At 37.4% G+C, this 16621-nt stretch overlaps 1 protein-coding gene across 2 annotated transcripts in view; it reads left to right on the forward strand.

The window, feature by feature from the left end:
• Window positions 1-16332, forward strand: part of C9 (complement C9) — a 46183-nt gene extending 29851 nt beyond the window's left edge. The window contains exons 6-10 of one of the 2 annotated variants that reach the window (XM_033421227.2): window positions 1118-1387; window positions 5781-6021; window positions 8778-8903; window positions 11005-11183; window positions 16104-16332. In XM_033421227.2, coding sequence (XP_033277118.1) covers window positions 1118-1387; window positions 5781-6021; window positions 8778-8903; window positions 11005-11183; window positions 16104-16319 — 1032 coding nt within the window. In that variant the 3' untranslated portion in view covers window positions 16320-16332. The remainder of the gene's footprint in view (window positions 1-1117; window positions 1388-5780; window positions 6022-8777; window positions 8904-11004; window positions 11184-16103) is intronic. The other variant, XM_033421229.2, reaches the window with a different exon arrangement.
• Window positions 16333-16621: the final 289 nt, after the last annotated feature.

The following is a 16621-nucleotide window of genomic DNA, read 5'->3' on the forward strand; positions in this document are numbered from 1 at the left end:
AGTTGGCAAAGAAAGTTTTTATTTGTTTCTTTCTTTGTTTTATTGAAGTATAGCTGATTTACAATGTTGTGTTAGTTTCTGGTATACAGGAAGGTGATTCAGTTTTATTCTTTTTCAATTCTTTTCCATTATAGGTTATTACAAGATATTAAATATAGTTCCCTGTGCTATACAGTAATACCTCGTTGATTATCTATTTTACGTATAGTAGCGTGTATCTGTTAATTCCAAGTTCCTCATTTATCCCTCCCTCCTCCTGTCCTCTTTGGTAACTATAAGTTTGTTTTCTATGTCTGTGAGTCTGTTTCTGTTTTGTAAATAAGTTCATTTGTTTTAATTGAAAGTTTTAATTTTTAACTAGATTACTTAGTTTTTCTATGCAAAAATGAATGTGGTAAATAAATAAATAAAGTCCAAACCACATAAAAGACGATGCAAGAAAAAGCAAGCCTGCTGTCACTCCAGATATCCATTTACTCACAGTTCCCCTTACCCAGGGCTATCACTCCATGATTTGTCTATTTTTCCGGTAATTTTCTATGCACATAAAGGCTTTTTTTTTTTTTCTTTTTTTTAAAATAGGCAGTAGAGTGTAAACGTTAAGAGGCCGTTCAGGGCTCAAGTCCTGGCCTTTCTACTTATATTAATTAACATGTACAAAATGCTCAAAACAGTGCCTGGTCCACAAGGCTTCAGGAAGGCTTAGCTTTATCATTTCTTTCCTTCTTTTTCTACACAGATGGGAGTATATTGTGCATCTGATCTGTTATGCAACTTGCTTTTTAATTATTAATATATTAACTCTTGAAAGCTTGCTATGTTCTAAGTCCTTCATATGCTTTATTTCATTGACTCCTTATAATAACCTTTGGTCCAGGCATGGTGAGTATCCCGATTTTACACACTAGAAATCAGACTGGGCACAGAGAGGTTATCGTGTAACGTTCTCAAAGTCATCAGCTCTGTATTTGAACCCCCTCAGTCTCACTTTCTTGCCGTGGCTCAACTTCTTTGTTCTACTCCCTTTCAAATAAGTTGCCTGATTTTTGTCTTCTCCTGTTTATTTTGGGGTTTTTTTGTATGTTGTTTTCAAAAACACTTTGCTATTCTCTTTTAGACCAAAGCCGACAAAAATTTCAGAACTGAATATTATGATGAAAAGATGCAAGTATTCAGAAGTATCATCCAAGAGAAGAAATCAAGTTTTAATGCAGATTTATCTCTAAAATACACACCTCATGAAGCAATTGGACAGCTTGAAAGTACAGATTCAAAACCTTCTGGCAAAAAAGACTTTCCACGTCTTTCAAATGCCCAGGGTACCTTTCGATTTACATATTCCAAAAATGAATCTTACAAACGGTTGTGGTCATATTCTTCGAAGAAGGTAAGACCAAACATTTAATATAGAGAATATAATGGAATATTTTTCAAACTAACCAAATGTCCTCTTTTAAGTTTAATCGTTTAGAGCAGATAGAGCGCATAAGAGAAAGAAAAATAGTACTCAACAAATCCTCAAATGTGTAGGTAGTTTGAAGGCCCAGAAGAAGAATGCTAACTGGAGAAAAATCTCTTCAGTATAGCAGTAATAAGTGGGTGAGATGTTTGTGGCTGACAACAGAACAAGCATATTAAGAGTTCAGAGCATACTTTTTAGGACTTCCCTGGTGGTCCAGTGGTTAAGACTTCGTGCTTCCACTGCAGAGGGCACGGGTTTGATCCCTGGCCAGGGAACTAAGATCCCACATGCCGCGTGGCACAGCCAAAAAAAAAAAAGGGAATTCAGAGCATGCTTTTTGACTGAGATTGTGGTGATAGACTGTTTAATTTATATTCTCTTCAGAAGTACAATGAAAAATCATACTAAGGAATTTTGGTAATTCACTGTAATGTCTTAGAATGATGGCTATTTACTTACTGTAAAGTGTATTTCTAGAGTAACGATGCCATGAAATTGTACACATTGCATATGAAATTGGTCTGCTTACTTTGTAATCATACCTTTAATTTGAGACTTTGAAAATGTGTTTGTTTTTTAATATTTAAGCCAGATTTAGAAGTTTGTTTCATTGTCTTTGGAATAAATATAGAATATACTTTCTGTAGTCAGTATGATGCTGGTAAAATGCTCACTCTTTCTTCTCTAATAACACAGTCACCTATTTAGATACCCTTCTTCCACTTAAAAAATAATACTCATTCACTCTTAGTACTTATACTATGCCTAATTGTATAATGGGTTGATCAATACATTGCCTCTATATCCACATGCACACTCACCCAAAGGGTGCAGTTGGAAAATCTTTTAAGTCATTCAACAAATATTTAATTGTGGACTTACTCTGTGGCCAGGCACTGTTCCACGTGCTTAAAATACATTTGTGAACCAAACTCATAAAGAGTCTTCTCATGGAGCTGAAAGTTTAGCAGGGGGAGATAGACAGAAACAAACATAACAGTAAAAAAGGAAGCTATATAGTATTTAGAAAATGATAGATGCTATAGAATACAATGAAATGTAGAGTAGCATAATGGCAATCAGGACTCCTGGGCAGATGGCAGTATTAAAAAAGCAGCTTAGGGTAGGCTTCACTGAGGAGATGAGCTCTGAATAAAGATTTGAAGGAGAGGAAATAGTCAAATAGTTATATTTGGGATGATATATCTGGCAGAAGGATCTATTAAAGACAAGTCCCTAGGATGGGAACATACCTGCCCATTGGGCCAAAGTGAACAGAAGGAGAAAAGGTTAGAGAGGTTACCTTGAATCAGATCATAAAGGGCCTCACAGCCTGTTCTAAGAGTTTGGTTTTTTCAGTGAGTGACATGAGGGACCATTGGAATGTTTTGAATAGAAGGTTGACATATTCTCATATATCTTCAGTGATTACTCTGGGTACTGTTGAGAAGAGATTATGAAAGTTACGAGCAAAAGGAAGAAGGTTTGTTAAAACTGTTGCAAGAATCCAGGTGAGAGATGATGACAGTTCAGAAAGGACAGTTGTAGAGTCAAACATGATTCTACAAACGCCAAAGTTTTTGGCCTGAGCAACCGGAAAGATGGAGTTGCTATCAACTGAGATGGAGAAAATTTCAGGTAGAGCAGGTTTGGAGAAAAAGACCAGTAGTTAAGTTTTAGTTAGATTAAGTTTGAGATGTCTATTAGACATTCCACTGGAGATATCAAATAGGAAGTTGATGTTATGAGTCTGGAATTTGAGAAAGAGGTCTGGGATTAAGCTCTAAGTTTCAGAGTTGTTAATATATAGAAGGTGCTTAAAGTCATAGGCTTTGGTGAGACCACTAATGAAGTTAGTGTGGATAGAAAAGAGAAGATCAAAGACTAAACTCAGGGAACTTCAATAGAAAGAGGTCTGAAGAAAGAGGAGTGAAGGAAAGCAAGATGTGGCCAGTGTAATGCTGTAGAACCTTGCTACTCAAAGTGCGGTCCATGGACCAGCAGCAACAACATCACTGGGAAGTTAGGATCTCAGACCCTACCCCAGACCTACTGAATTAGAATTGTTTTTAACAAGATTCTCTAGGTGATTTGTTCACACTGTACATTTTGAGAAGAACTACCCTAGATAACAAAAAGTAAATAAATTCTATCGAAGAGAAAAGAGTGATGAACTGTGTCAAATGTGCTAATATGTGAAAGATGAGGACTAAGAAGCACTGGCTTTAGCATTGTGAAGGTCACTGGTGACCTTCAGAAGAGGTTTTGAACAAAAGAGAAGTTTTGTTGGAGTAGTGAGGGCAGCAGCATGACTGGGTTAGATTTAAGAGAAACTGGGAAGAGAGGAATTGGAAAGAGCTAGTACAGAAAACTCTTTAAAGGAATTTTGCTTCTAATGAGGGTGAAGAAATGAGTGGCAAATGGCTGAACAAGTAAGGCCAAGAGATTATTTTTATTCCTTTAAGATGGAAGAAACAAGAGTATATCTGGCTGGGAATAATCTAAGATCTACCTCTAAAATAAGTTGAGTCAAAGAACGCAATGTCTTTCTGACAAGATACACCTAATTTTAGCAAAAACGAGAGGGATTCCAAATATGTTTTGTGCATCTTTGAGGTTGCATTAAGAATTATTATGCAAGTCATCAGGTGGAGAACATATATATATGGAGTAAGTTTCTTTAAGATTTTTGTTAGATACTGAATCACCCAAAATCACCTAAAGTTAAGTCACGCAGTGTGAACAATTGTGCTTCTAAAACATAAAAAGTTTGGTGTGATGTTTGTATACACCAAGATGTACCTTTAAAAAAATAATAAAACGTATTAAACTCCTATGCAATCAACACGTGCTAACCACAACTACAGCAGGAGAACTTCAAAAGAACCTTCCACAAAATCATGGATGTCAGTTGTAGTTTAGTTTTGGCCAGGACAGTCTATAGCATTAAATCACATAGTTCTTTGTGACCGCCCCAGTTTTCCTTTGGAAATTTAAGCCATCATCCCTGGGAACATTAACTGCTGAGGTGTTTAGATTGTCTTGAAAGCCACAGCTTAAAATATTATCTGTCCCTCCTGTTATCAAAAACTGAGAGGACTTAGTAGAAGGCACAGAGAGACCTGAGACCTAGGTTTTTGGGACAAATCTCTGCCACAGACTCTGTGTGATTTGGGGCAAATAATTTGATACCTTTGTATCAGAGTTTCCTCATGTGTAAAATAAAATTGGGCTTCATATATAGCGTCTACATTTCCTTCCATTGTTAACATTTTTAAGTCAACTTAGGGAGGTGTAATTTGCATACAATAAAATGAAAATATTTTGCGCATTTAGTTCCATGATGAGTTTTGACTATTGTATCCACCTTTGTAACCACCTCCTTAAACAAGATGTAGAATATTTCCATCACCTCAAGAAAATTCCTTCATGCCCTTTGCATCAATCCCCTACTGCCTGAGAGGCAACTACTGACCAGATTTCTCTGACCACAGCTTAGTTTCACCTGTTCTACAACTTCATATAAATAGAATCATACAGTATATACTCTTTGGTGCCTGACTTTTTCGTTCAGTATAATATATATATTTTTTTTTTCGGTATGCGGGCCTCTCACTGTTGTGGCCTCTCCCGCTGCGGAGCACAGGCTCCGGATGCGCAGGCTCAGCGGCCATGGCTCACAGGCCCAGCCGCTCCGTGGCATGTGGGATCTTCCCGGACCGGGGCACGAACCCGTGTCCCCTGCATCGGCAGGGGGACTCTCAACCCCTGCGCCACCAGGGAAGCCCTCAGTATAATATTTTTGAGATTTATTTATATTTTTGCCTGTATCAGTAGTTTGTTCCCTTTTATTGCTAACTAGTATTCCTTTGTGTGAATAGACTACAATTTATCTATTAACTCCCCTGTCAGTGGACATTTGTCATTTTCAATTTTAAGCTATTCTGACCAAAGCCACTATAAAAGTCTCATACAGATCTTTTTGTGAACTACTCTTTTACTGATCTTACGTAGAAGTGAAGTTGCTGGCCATTGGGGTAGATGTGTGTTGACTTTTACAAGATACTACCAAACAGTTCTCCAGAGTGGTTGTACCATTTTACCCTTCCACCAGCACTGTGAGAGAGTTCCAGGTTCTGCACGTCTTCATCAACAGTTTTAATATGATTTTAAGTTTGCCATTCCAAGTGGGTTAAAGCGATATCTTGCGGTCACTGCTAAAAACGGATTGACTATGGAAATTCTAAATTTTGTGATTTTTGAATTCAAAATAATGGTGATAAAACTCATATTTCTTTTCTTCGGCTCTACAACAAAGGAAAAAATATTTCTGCATGTAAAAGGAGCCATTCACCTGGGAAGATTTGTGATGAGAACTCGGGACGTCATGCTGGCAACAACTTTCTTGGATTCTATAAAAGCTCTACCAGCTACCTATGAAAAGGGGGAATATTTTGCATTTTTGGAAACCTATGGAACCCACTACAGTAGCTCTGGGACTCTAGGAGGACTCTATGAACTAATATATGTTTTGGATAAAACTTCCATGAACCAGAAAGGTATAGCTAGAAATAGAGTTCTAACTTCCAACATTGTTGTAACCATCAACTATTTCTAGTGTTATCCTCTTCCAATGGTTAAAGGCTTTAGAGTTTTGTAACCTGCTTCTTTGAGAGAACTCTCTCCCTGCCCTTTGGCCTCTAAAATCCTATCAAACAGCAAATTGACTTCCACCTCAAACAAGATGACTTGGCCCTGCACTTCTCAGCAGCACTACTGAGAAATGCACAAAATCGTACTGCAATATAATATTATTTGGTGGTGCTGCTTTTAGTGAAATACTATTTAAAAGGTGAAAAGTACAAAAGACGTCATTTACATAACCTCTTCCTTAATCCATAGACTGGTTCAATTATATGTATGCCAATTATCTTCCAAAGTATTCTTCAGAATTGGAAAGGAAATGTTCTAAATTTTCTCTAAGAGAGGAAGGAAGAAACAATGTTAACAACATGTAAGCCTAAAGCAAAAGTGGAAAATTCGTTTTACCTCATATGATGACAATTCTAACTATGGGGTGGTAGTTGAATTGGGTCCATAAATAGGTTTCTGACCACACTTGAATCATGGAAAAGAGTCTATGATTGATCATCAGTGTCTGCCATATGCACAGGATAGGCCTATGTGCTACAGAATTACCATCCTGACCTAAAGACTTCCTCAAAGCCTTTTAAGAATAAACTAGATGCCAAGTTTCTATGTTAATAAGTTTTAATATTTATTTTGTGATTAATTAAGGCTTAGTTACAGCACTCTTTAAAGAGGTGAAAGATGCCAGCATAGCTCCTCTCTCTGCCCTCAAAGATTTGAGTTGTGTCTCTTAGGGAAGGAAGTGTTGCCAAAAGCACTTCCATGGCTCTTTCTCCTTAGCCTCTGGCTGTGTCAAGCAAAAGATGGGATTCATCTCTGATCTTAAAGCCTGACACTGTCCCCACTGTGGATAAACCCTTTAAGGATGAAACAAATATGAATGGCCAGAACCAGTTGCTCTTGATGCCTCAGTCTAGTCTTGGGCCGGTAGATGCATTTCCAGGGGGACTAGAGTATGAGGTTTCTTGGTTTATACTGCCTCACAAGGTTATTCCAGTGAGACGGCATAATGGGGTCTCTAGGAGCCCTGCCCAGTAGGCTATATTGATAGATATCACATGGGAGAGGGGCACAAGAGGAATGTGTCTTGAGTAACTTGAAAATCAGAAGAGAAAGGCTCAGCAAGGGTGATCAAAACACAAAGAACTCTTCAGGCTAAGAGTTGCTTTGGTGAAAAAACTCCATGGGTTGAAATCTTTCATCTTGGACAACTCAGAGCTACCTACTTATATCTACTTACCTTCTGGCCTTAGTAGACAAAGATCATTAGGTGGACTCTGGGTCTTTGAAGAGGAAGTCATTCTTCTCACTTCTCTGCTTTGCCACACCCAAGATCCAAGCCACATCCTGCAGTTTGGGGCATCCAGACTCCGTCTGGTCGTGGAGAGGTCCACAGCTGAGGTAGAGAATCTAAGCTTTAGGGGGTCACTTAGGTATTTTCATCCTCATCTTCGAATCAGAATTCTCATGCTTCTTAGGTTAAGGTTGGAAATCTAGTATTCTGAATTTCTAGCATTATCTTCCATTTTTATCCTCCCTCCTCCTTTACCATGGGAAATTCCACTGGATATTTCTTAAGTTCTCAGTAATTGGGGGTACACAAAAGATACTCGTTGAATGAATGAATGACTAAATGCCTCAGATCTCTACTTCTACATCTCACCATGGGATCCTGGGATCAACTTAACTTCTCCCTTTCCTTTTTCGTAGAGCATTTTGGCTTCCAGGACAAACAACCACGTGTTTGTATACGTGTGTGTATGTGTGTGTGTGATCTGAAGTGATAAATAAGAGCAAAAACTGATATGATCAATGAGCTCAGACCTGGGAAGTTACTCTTAAAATGAAGAAATAATTTCCTCTTTTAAATCAGGAGAATAGACAATAAATTATATACTTGAGTAAATATTGGGATTTTTCTTCGTTATAACTGGAGCAACCACACACCACAATGAGTCAGCTCCCAAGACCAATGTCTACTAAACAGCATTAGTAGGACCAGAATAAAGTGTCATATATTTAAGCCATCTGCCCAAAGCAACAAACTAGCTACCTCAATGATGAACTGAGTCTTCCAAAGAGGATCAGGAGATGTTGATGCATCCCATGACCAAATTATGAAGTTGATGCAGAGAAGTGCTTAATAGCCAGACAGTTCTTGTTTCTAGTACCTACTTGGCTAATTACTAACTGAGTACCATCAGCAGGTTCCTTAACTGCTTTGTTATTCCTCATGCTCATCTGTAAAATGAGGATAATAATAAAACTTATCTCAGAAAGTCAATAAGAGGATTAAATTAGTTGATTTACACAAGATGCTTAGAATGATGCTGGGCATATAATCATTCAATACATGTTAGATATTGTCTCCCTTTTATGGTATTAGAGGTAAGGATGGACTATAACCACCCTTGTCTGACTCATGTCCCTTTTAACAAGGGGTAAATTTATCGGTCCTTCACCATTAAGTTGACAAGCAAAGTCAAAGGAGACCATTAGATTCTAATATGAGGGCAAAGCAGGGCAGATATAACCTTGCATTTGAGTTCAGTAATAATGTCTAGGAATCCAAGTAAGTATGTTTCTTACAAAATAGCAAAATTGGAATTTATTTATGACGTTGATAGACATAATCTAATAATTTCTAACTAAATATATTAAACAGGTGTTGAACTAAGGGATATACAGAGATGCCTCGGGTTTAATCTGGATTTATCTCTGAATGCTGGAATTGAAATCGCAGGAAATATTAATTCAGACAATTGCTTAAAGAGGAGTGATGATAAAATTCGTAAGTATGGCCTAACTTACTAGGGTGAAAAGAAGGAGGAAAGGTCAATGAGCACTGCCCTGTCACTATGAGCCTTCTTTATTGTCTCCCCTCTTTATAAAAAACAACAACAACAACAACAAACTGAAAGTGCTTAAAAACTATTTTTTTTTTTCTTTTTTTGCCAAGCCAGGGACTGATCCCAGGCCCTCGGTGGTAAAAGCACAGAGTCCTAACCACTGGACTGCCAGGGAATTCCCAAAAGCTATTTTACCTTCACAGTGGTTCCCAAACCATTATAAACACAAGTAACCTGGGGACATGTATTCAATGGTATCATCATTGTGCAGGTCGTGAACTGCACAGCTCTGGGGAATACAGCCATTCACACTGTGGTCATTGTAGATTTATATTTTTATCATGGCAATGGTAGAAGCCCGATGGTAGAGAAATATCTTGAGGAAAGTTCTCTTTTTTCCCCCTAATTTTAACAAAGCTTCCAAATGGCCTAGTGGCAGTGCTGTCTGTGTCCATCAAGAAAGAAGAAGGCCAAAGCGATCTCCCTAACTCAATCTTCCACCTGACTCAAAATCCCTAATTCACCTTCACCCAATTGGTCAAAAGGTACAAGCTTCCAGTTATAAGATAAATAAGTACTGGGGATGTAATGTACAACCTGATGACTATAGTTAACACTGCTGTGTGATGTATTTGAAAGCTGCTAAGAGAATAGATCCTAAATGTTCTCATCACAAGGAAAAAATAATTTTTGTAACTATATGAGGTAATATATGTTAACTAAACTTATTGTGATAATCATTTTGCAATATATATGTATGTCAAGTCATCATGCTGTACACCTTAAACTTATACAGTATTGTACGTGATTATATCTCAATAAAACTGGGTGAAAAAAAGAAAATACCTAATCCATCCTTAACAATAAATCAGTGCATAACATTTTTAAAAATATAATTTTTTGATATAAATATTACTTCTGTTGCTAATCATTAGCAGATTTATAAGCATGAGGTAGTGCTGGAGTTCTCAATTTTTACTCTAATCAGAAATACTTGAGAGCATTCTCAGAAATACAAATGCTTGAGACTCAGTTAAAGAGTGATTTAAAGAGTCGGCTGACACAGAGCACAGGGAGATCAGCTCAGCGCTTTGTGTCTACCTAGAGGGGTGGGATAGGGAGGTGGGAAGGAGATGCAAGAGGGAGGAGATATGGGGACATATGTATATGTATAGCTGATTCACTTTGTTATAAAGCAGAAATTAACACACCATTGTAAAGCAATTATACTCCAATAAAGATGTAGAAAAAAAAAAAAAGGGTCAGCTGATAGTGGAGAAGTAGAAGAGAGGAAAACCTAATATTTTTAAAAGCATACCAGCCACTAACATGTGGCCATGCTTGGAAGCTACTGATGAAGTGAAAAGAAAACTGACCTTGCCATCAAATGTCGTAATTTCAAAATTTGGCCATTAAGCTTACTGTGTGACCTTGGGCTAGTCACTCCATCTCTCTGAGGCTCAGTCTTCTCATCTATAGAAATAAGGAAGGATGAACAAAAATCACCTTGAAATTACTTTTTAGTTCAAAAAATTCACAACTCTAAATGATTCACCAAAACTTTTTTAAAGCAGTTTAGTCTGGGAGAGACTGAGGGAGAAATAATGTGAAAATAGGGGTGGAAAGAAATTATGTTTTTTACTTTATTCTTTTTTATACTCTGAAGTTTTTTATAATATTAAAACAGTTTAAAACAAACTTATACAAAATATAATTATGAAGCTAAGTCTGCAACAACAAATGTATCCATTCAAGAGTCGTGTTCCCATGTGTGCATGTGCTTAGGTGATGAACTTTAAATTATTAGTGTATCTCAAGCGTCATACCATTTATATTTTCTTTAAAAAGATGATTGGAATCTATAATTGACTACTAATAAAAATGACCCTTGGATATTTGGGGTGAAAAAAATTACATAAGTAATATTTATAAATAAAATTCAATAAATGTACTAGACTATACCTTATGAAAGGGGTTCAATAAATGTCTATCAGATATCACAGAACTATACATGCTTCACTTATATCTTCTTTCTCTTCTCAGAAAACATCACGAGTGAAAGCCTCATCGATGATGTTATTTCATTCATAAGAGGAGGAACAAGAAAATATGCAACTGAACTGAAAGAGAAGCTTCTCAGAAGAGCCAGGATGATTAATGTGACTGACTTTGTAAATTGGGCCTCTTCCTTAAATGATGCTCCAGTGCTCATAAATCAAAAAGTAAGAAATATTTATTTTCAAATAGAAGATTTTGTCATTTTCTTCCTAAATGTAATTGCTGGTTCAGATGAACAGTTAACTTCATCTGCAAGAGACGTGAGCATTCAAATGCACTCCCGTCCCATCCCTGAAAGAAGCATGGTGTAGAAGAAAGGCACAGAGGGGGCATCAGACCAACCGGGCTGAGTCTGAGTCTCTGCTCCTCACTAGATGTGTAATATTTTCTGACTTCTGCAACACTGAATTCTCCAGGGCTCCACGTTTATTTGAGGATTTAATGTGATTCCTTGTATAGAGACTATAGCTCAGATTGGTACAAAATAGTTGCACAGAAATTGTTGGTTCCCTTCCTTCTGCCCCAGTTGTCCCTTGCCTTCAGGTGACATCATACCACCACTTCCAACACAGGAGAATTGTATTTTTCAAGGGCCTTTATGAAAGGGAAGTTCATAAGTTCTCAGAAAATAAGACCAAGAGTGAACAGTTCTCATGGTCAGGAAATCCTTTCCTTTTTGTGTCTTGATTATAATAGTCTTCCGTTTATAAACCTTTTGGGACTTTACAGTCTTGGTGCTTATTCCTAAGGGGAAAAAGCTACATTATAATTATAAAGATATAAATGCCAATGTTACTTAGCCTCACCATTCTCTCCCCAAACTAACTATAAAGGCTATGTGTTTTCCTTTATTGCTGTTTTGTTCCTGAAATTATTAGAAAGTATTTTTCCTACTTTCTTCTATAGCTTTCAATTTTCCCTGTATGTTTCACAATTTTCTTCCCTTGGGTCAAATTTATCTTTGATTGCCCCCTACTTCCTTTTGATTAACTTGAGTTATAAACATGTTGACTTTTTTTTTTTTTTTTTTTTGGTTGCACTACACAGCATGCGGGATCTTAGTACCCTGACCAGGGATCAAACCCATGCCCCTGGCAATGGGAGTGTGGAGTCTTAACCACTGGACTGCCAGGGAAGTCCAACATGTTGACATTTTTGATAGGACTAGTTATTAGAGAATTGTGTTCCTTCATTCTTCATTATTGTCTTTAAAGAGTGAGTGAAACCACCAAAACTACTTCATTTATGTGAGAGAGAAACTCAGGAAAATTGTAGTGTACTCTCCCTTTAGGTTGTGGAAATCTACCCAGTTGTAAATATGCGAGCACATCTGTGAGAGTCTTCACATATTTTGTCCCAAAACTAGGACAAAGAGAGGAAAATAGTTGTCCAAATTAGCATGCCCATATATAAAATTAAAATCAGAAGAGACCCCTTTTATTTTGTCATATTTAAATAATATTTAAATTCATTATCTTGAACTCAGTGAAATAAATCTGTTTCAGAAGATCTTAAATAAAAAAAGAATTGATTCAGAACTCCCTGGCAGTCCAGTTGGTTAAGACTCCACACTTTCACTGCCAAGGGCCTGGGTTCAATCTCTGGTCAGGGAACTAAGATCCCACAAGCTGCATGGCCAAAACAAACAAACAAGAAAAAAATTGATTTAGGTGGATGTTTACATTCAGATGGACACCTAAAGTGTCTTGTCTTCTCATTTCTACAAAGGGAGTTCAACTGTCCTTGTACGGATCCAAGACTGTTCTCTGAGGAGGTCTTAATAAGAGTCCATCATATTCTAGAGCTGACTTTTAAAATCTCAAGTCAATAAAGTATCTGCTGAAGATTTACTACTGGATTTACTAGAACTATTCAAAAACCTTCATCAACTCTGTTGGCACAGTCCTACTGGCTGGATGCAAAATATAGTTTTATCCTATTTTTAAGGTCGACTATTGACCCCCAGATTTTTAGATTGGTGGGCATTCCATCTAAAATATCTCTATGTTTCTTTCTTCATGAATTGAAAGCCTGGACTTTTCATATCAATATTCTGCCTAAGCAGAAGGCAACCATAGATAGTCCACCATGAAACACTTTTTAAATTTATCTTCTTGGAGAAGTTCAAAAAATAGTAAAATATTATGTTTTTTTTGTTTGTTTGTTTGTTTGTTTTTCGGTACGCGGGTCTCTCACTGTTGTGGCCTCTCCCGTTGCAAAGCACAGGCTCGGGACACGCAGGCTCAGCGGCCATGGCTCACAGGCCCAGCAGCTCCACGGCATGTGGAATCTTCCCGGACCGAGGCACGAACCCGTGTCCCCTGCATCGGCAGGCGGACTCTCAACCACTGCACCACCAGGGAATCCCCTCACTCTCTCTTTTATGTTTCCTATTGTCTTTCTGTATTTCCTGACTTTGTATCTCTTCATGCTTCATTGTCAATATCTTCTTCTAACCTATATTTCAATTCATTAACTTTACTTCAGTTGTGTCACATCTACTATTTAACCAGTCCATTAATTTGTATATTATAATAACAAATTCCAATTCTCTTTGTTTATTTTTTTTCAAATCTTCTATTTTTAAAAATAATTTTCAGTTCTCTGCTAAAATTTTTAATCTTGTCTCTTATGCTTATGTAAACATAGCTGTTTTAAAGTCTACATCTGATAACTCAAATCTTGGCATTCCCAAGCTCTGTTTCTCATTTCTATTATTTCTACTGATTCTCATTCACGTTGGCTCATTTCCTTGTGTACCTAGTTACTTTTATTGTGGGCTGGATATTATACTTTAAAAATTGCTATCAGAGTAGCTTGAGGCCTGAGATGCTTTTATTGTCTTCAAAAGAAATACATATTTGTATCTGAAAAGCCTCTGGGGTCCTAATGACTCAGGATTATTTTAAAACCAGCTGCAGTCTTTGCCAGGACCACCTCAATTCCAATTCCCTTTTACTTCTAGGGCTGCAGTCCTTTGGGGCCCAACCCAAAGCACAGCTTTTTTACCTTTGCTGTCCTGAATTTCAACCTTTTTTCCCCAGCCCAGTAATGTGCTTCTCTACCTCTTAGTTCCTCGACTGCCTCTTCCTGATTTAGGAAATGTGTCAAGGGGACTGGTGACCCAGAAGTACTGGGCTCACCTCACTGAACTTCTACCTCCTCCCAGATCTTAGCCTAGTAATGTTTTGTTACCTTGTTAGTTCTCCAGGGTTTTCAAGCAAATTTTTTAATTTTACTTTTATCTTGTTCAGCTTTTCTCATCGTCCTCAGAAAAAGGATTAGTTGACTTTATTTAATCCATCATTACTCTTTGGCAGGAATTTGTGGTGTGTGTGTGTGTGTGTGTGTGTGTATATAGATATATATAAAACTATTTTTTTAATAAATTTATTTATTTATGGCTACATTGGGTCTTCGTTGTGGTGCGTGGACTTATTGTGGTGGCTTCTCTTGCTGTGGAGCACGGGCTCTAGGCACACAGGCTTCAGTAGTTGTGGCATGCGGGCTCAGTAGTTGTGCCTCGCAGGCTCCAGAGTGCAGGCTCAGTAGTTGTGGTGCACAGGCTTAGTTGCTCAGCAGCATGTGAGATCTTCCCGGATCAGGGCTCGAACCCGTGTCCCCTGCATTGGCAGGTGGATTCTTAACCACTGCGCCACCAGGGAAGTTCTGTGGTATATTTTTTAATCTTGTCTTTCGATTCCAATTGCGTCTAAATTTTGTGGTCTCTTATTTCAAAGTACTGTGCCACCAAAGGGTTTCAATTTCTTACAGTTTATCTACTCAAACACCTTTACAGTCACACAATTGAATTTGCTTACATTAAATAGGCATATGATACAAGTTTTCTATACATGTTTTACATATGTACATAAAACATAGCCCTGTATATTCTATATGTGTTTTATATGTAACATAACTAAGCATTTTTTGAATTCTGCCCTATATTACTAGAGTAATCTTTCCATCTTAACACCCTCAAATCTCAACTTCATAGTCATTTTCTCAGGAAAGCCTTTCCAAACTTCCCTGATTCAATGGTAGCAACTATGTATCTTACTCCAGGAATTTAAGTGTACAAAATAAATCATTTTACTTCATTTATTTTAGTATAATTAAATTTGACATTGAGATCCCATCCTTCCATGCTGCTGGAAAATTCATCCTTCATTCATTTGTTGGATGGGGTTCAGGGTAGCTCTTGCTTGTCCTGATGCTTCTGTCTGGGAAATGAAGATACGATATATGTAAGTATTTAGTCCATGGTGGTCATCCTGATAACCTCATTGTTCAAGTTTACAAGTTCACTTGAAGTCAGGTGGTTGCAAACTTTCCATGCCAAGATTGAGCATCGGAGTCATTGACAAAGCTGTAGCCTGTTCCTTGATAGCCACCTTCCCTAGGGGCACTCCAAAGATTTTGCCACTTCCCAAAATAGCTGCTAGAGATCTAGCTATGGTTTCCTGCTACTTGAGGTACATGCTAACTCTACCCCCTTCCTGGACTGAAGGAATGCCCCCACCTTGGTGGCATTCTTCCCACACTCCTTCTCCCAACAAAAATTTATCAATGAGTTCAGGCTTTTAAAGAAAAAAAATCAGTAAAGAGTTTGCCTTTAGGGGCATTCTGGACTTGGCATCACACACAAACCTCCTCTTTGACAAGAGATCGCAAGCACTTGCCTACCTTCTGGAAAAGGGGAGGCAGCAAAAAGGCAGCAAAAAGCATTCACAATATGTCAGTAAATTAGCCTGCTAAAACTTTAAATCCCTGACTGTTCATTGTTAAAATACATATACCCGTCCTTTATAGCACCTAGTCACAGTTTCCATTTTAAATTTGTCTGTATGATTATTTTAATATCAGTCTCCTTACCTCCATAATGGGATCTCCATGATTACAGAGATCATGACTAGTTTTGATCACTGGCAGTCTTAAAAGCTAACATCATATCTGGCAATAATAATCATTCAATAAGCCCTTGTTGAATTAATGAAGCAATGAATAAATAATTTAGTGAAAAATATTGCACAAGCTCTGTCTATAGAAAAAGACCTAAAATTAAATGTTTTGCTCTCCTGCAGCTGTCTCCGATATATGATCTGATTCCAGTGAAAATAAAAGATGCACACCTAAAGAAACAAAATTTGGAAAGAGCCATTGAAGACTACATCAATGAATTCAGTGTAAGAAAATGCCAACCGTGCCAAAATGGAGGGAATGTGATTCTGCTGGATGGACAATGTTTGTGTTCCTGCCCATACAAGTTCAAGGGAGTTGCCTGTGAAATCAGAAAATAGAAAAGCTATGAAGGTGAGAACAACTCCTTTGATATTATTATGGACAAAAATATACATTTGGGGGTTATTTAATTTGAAAACTAGCTATTGAATTAATTTGCACTAAACTTCTAGATTATCCATATAAACAGAGGATAAAGATTGAATGAATAGTGGAAATGGACAAATCAGCCTTTATGTGTCATTTAGCATACAGTTTAAAAATCTACCTCTACATCTAAACAGAACTATAAACAAATAATAAATTGTAATGATTGTATTACTTTTTTTTTTTACATCTTTATTGGAGTATAGTTGCTTTA

The sequence above is a fragment of the Orcinus orca genome, chromosome 3 (genome assembly GCF_937001465.1).
Source record: "Orcinus orca chromosome 3, mOrcOrc1.1, whole genome shotgun sequence".
Taxonomy (NCBI): Eukaryota; Metazoa; Chordata; class Mammalia; order Artiodactyla; family Delphinidae; genus Orcinus; species Orcinus orca.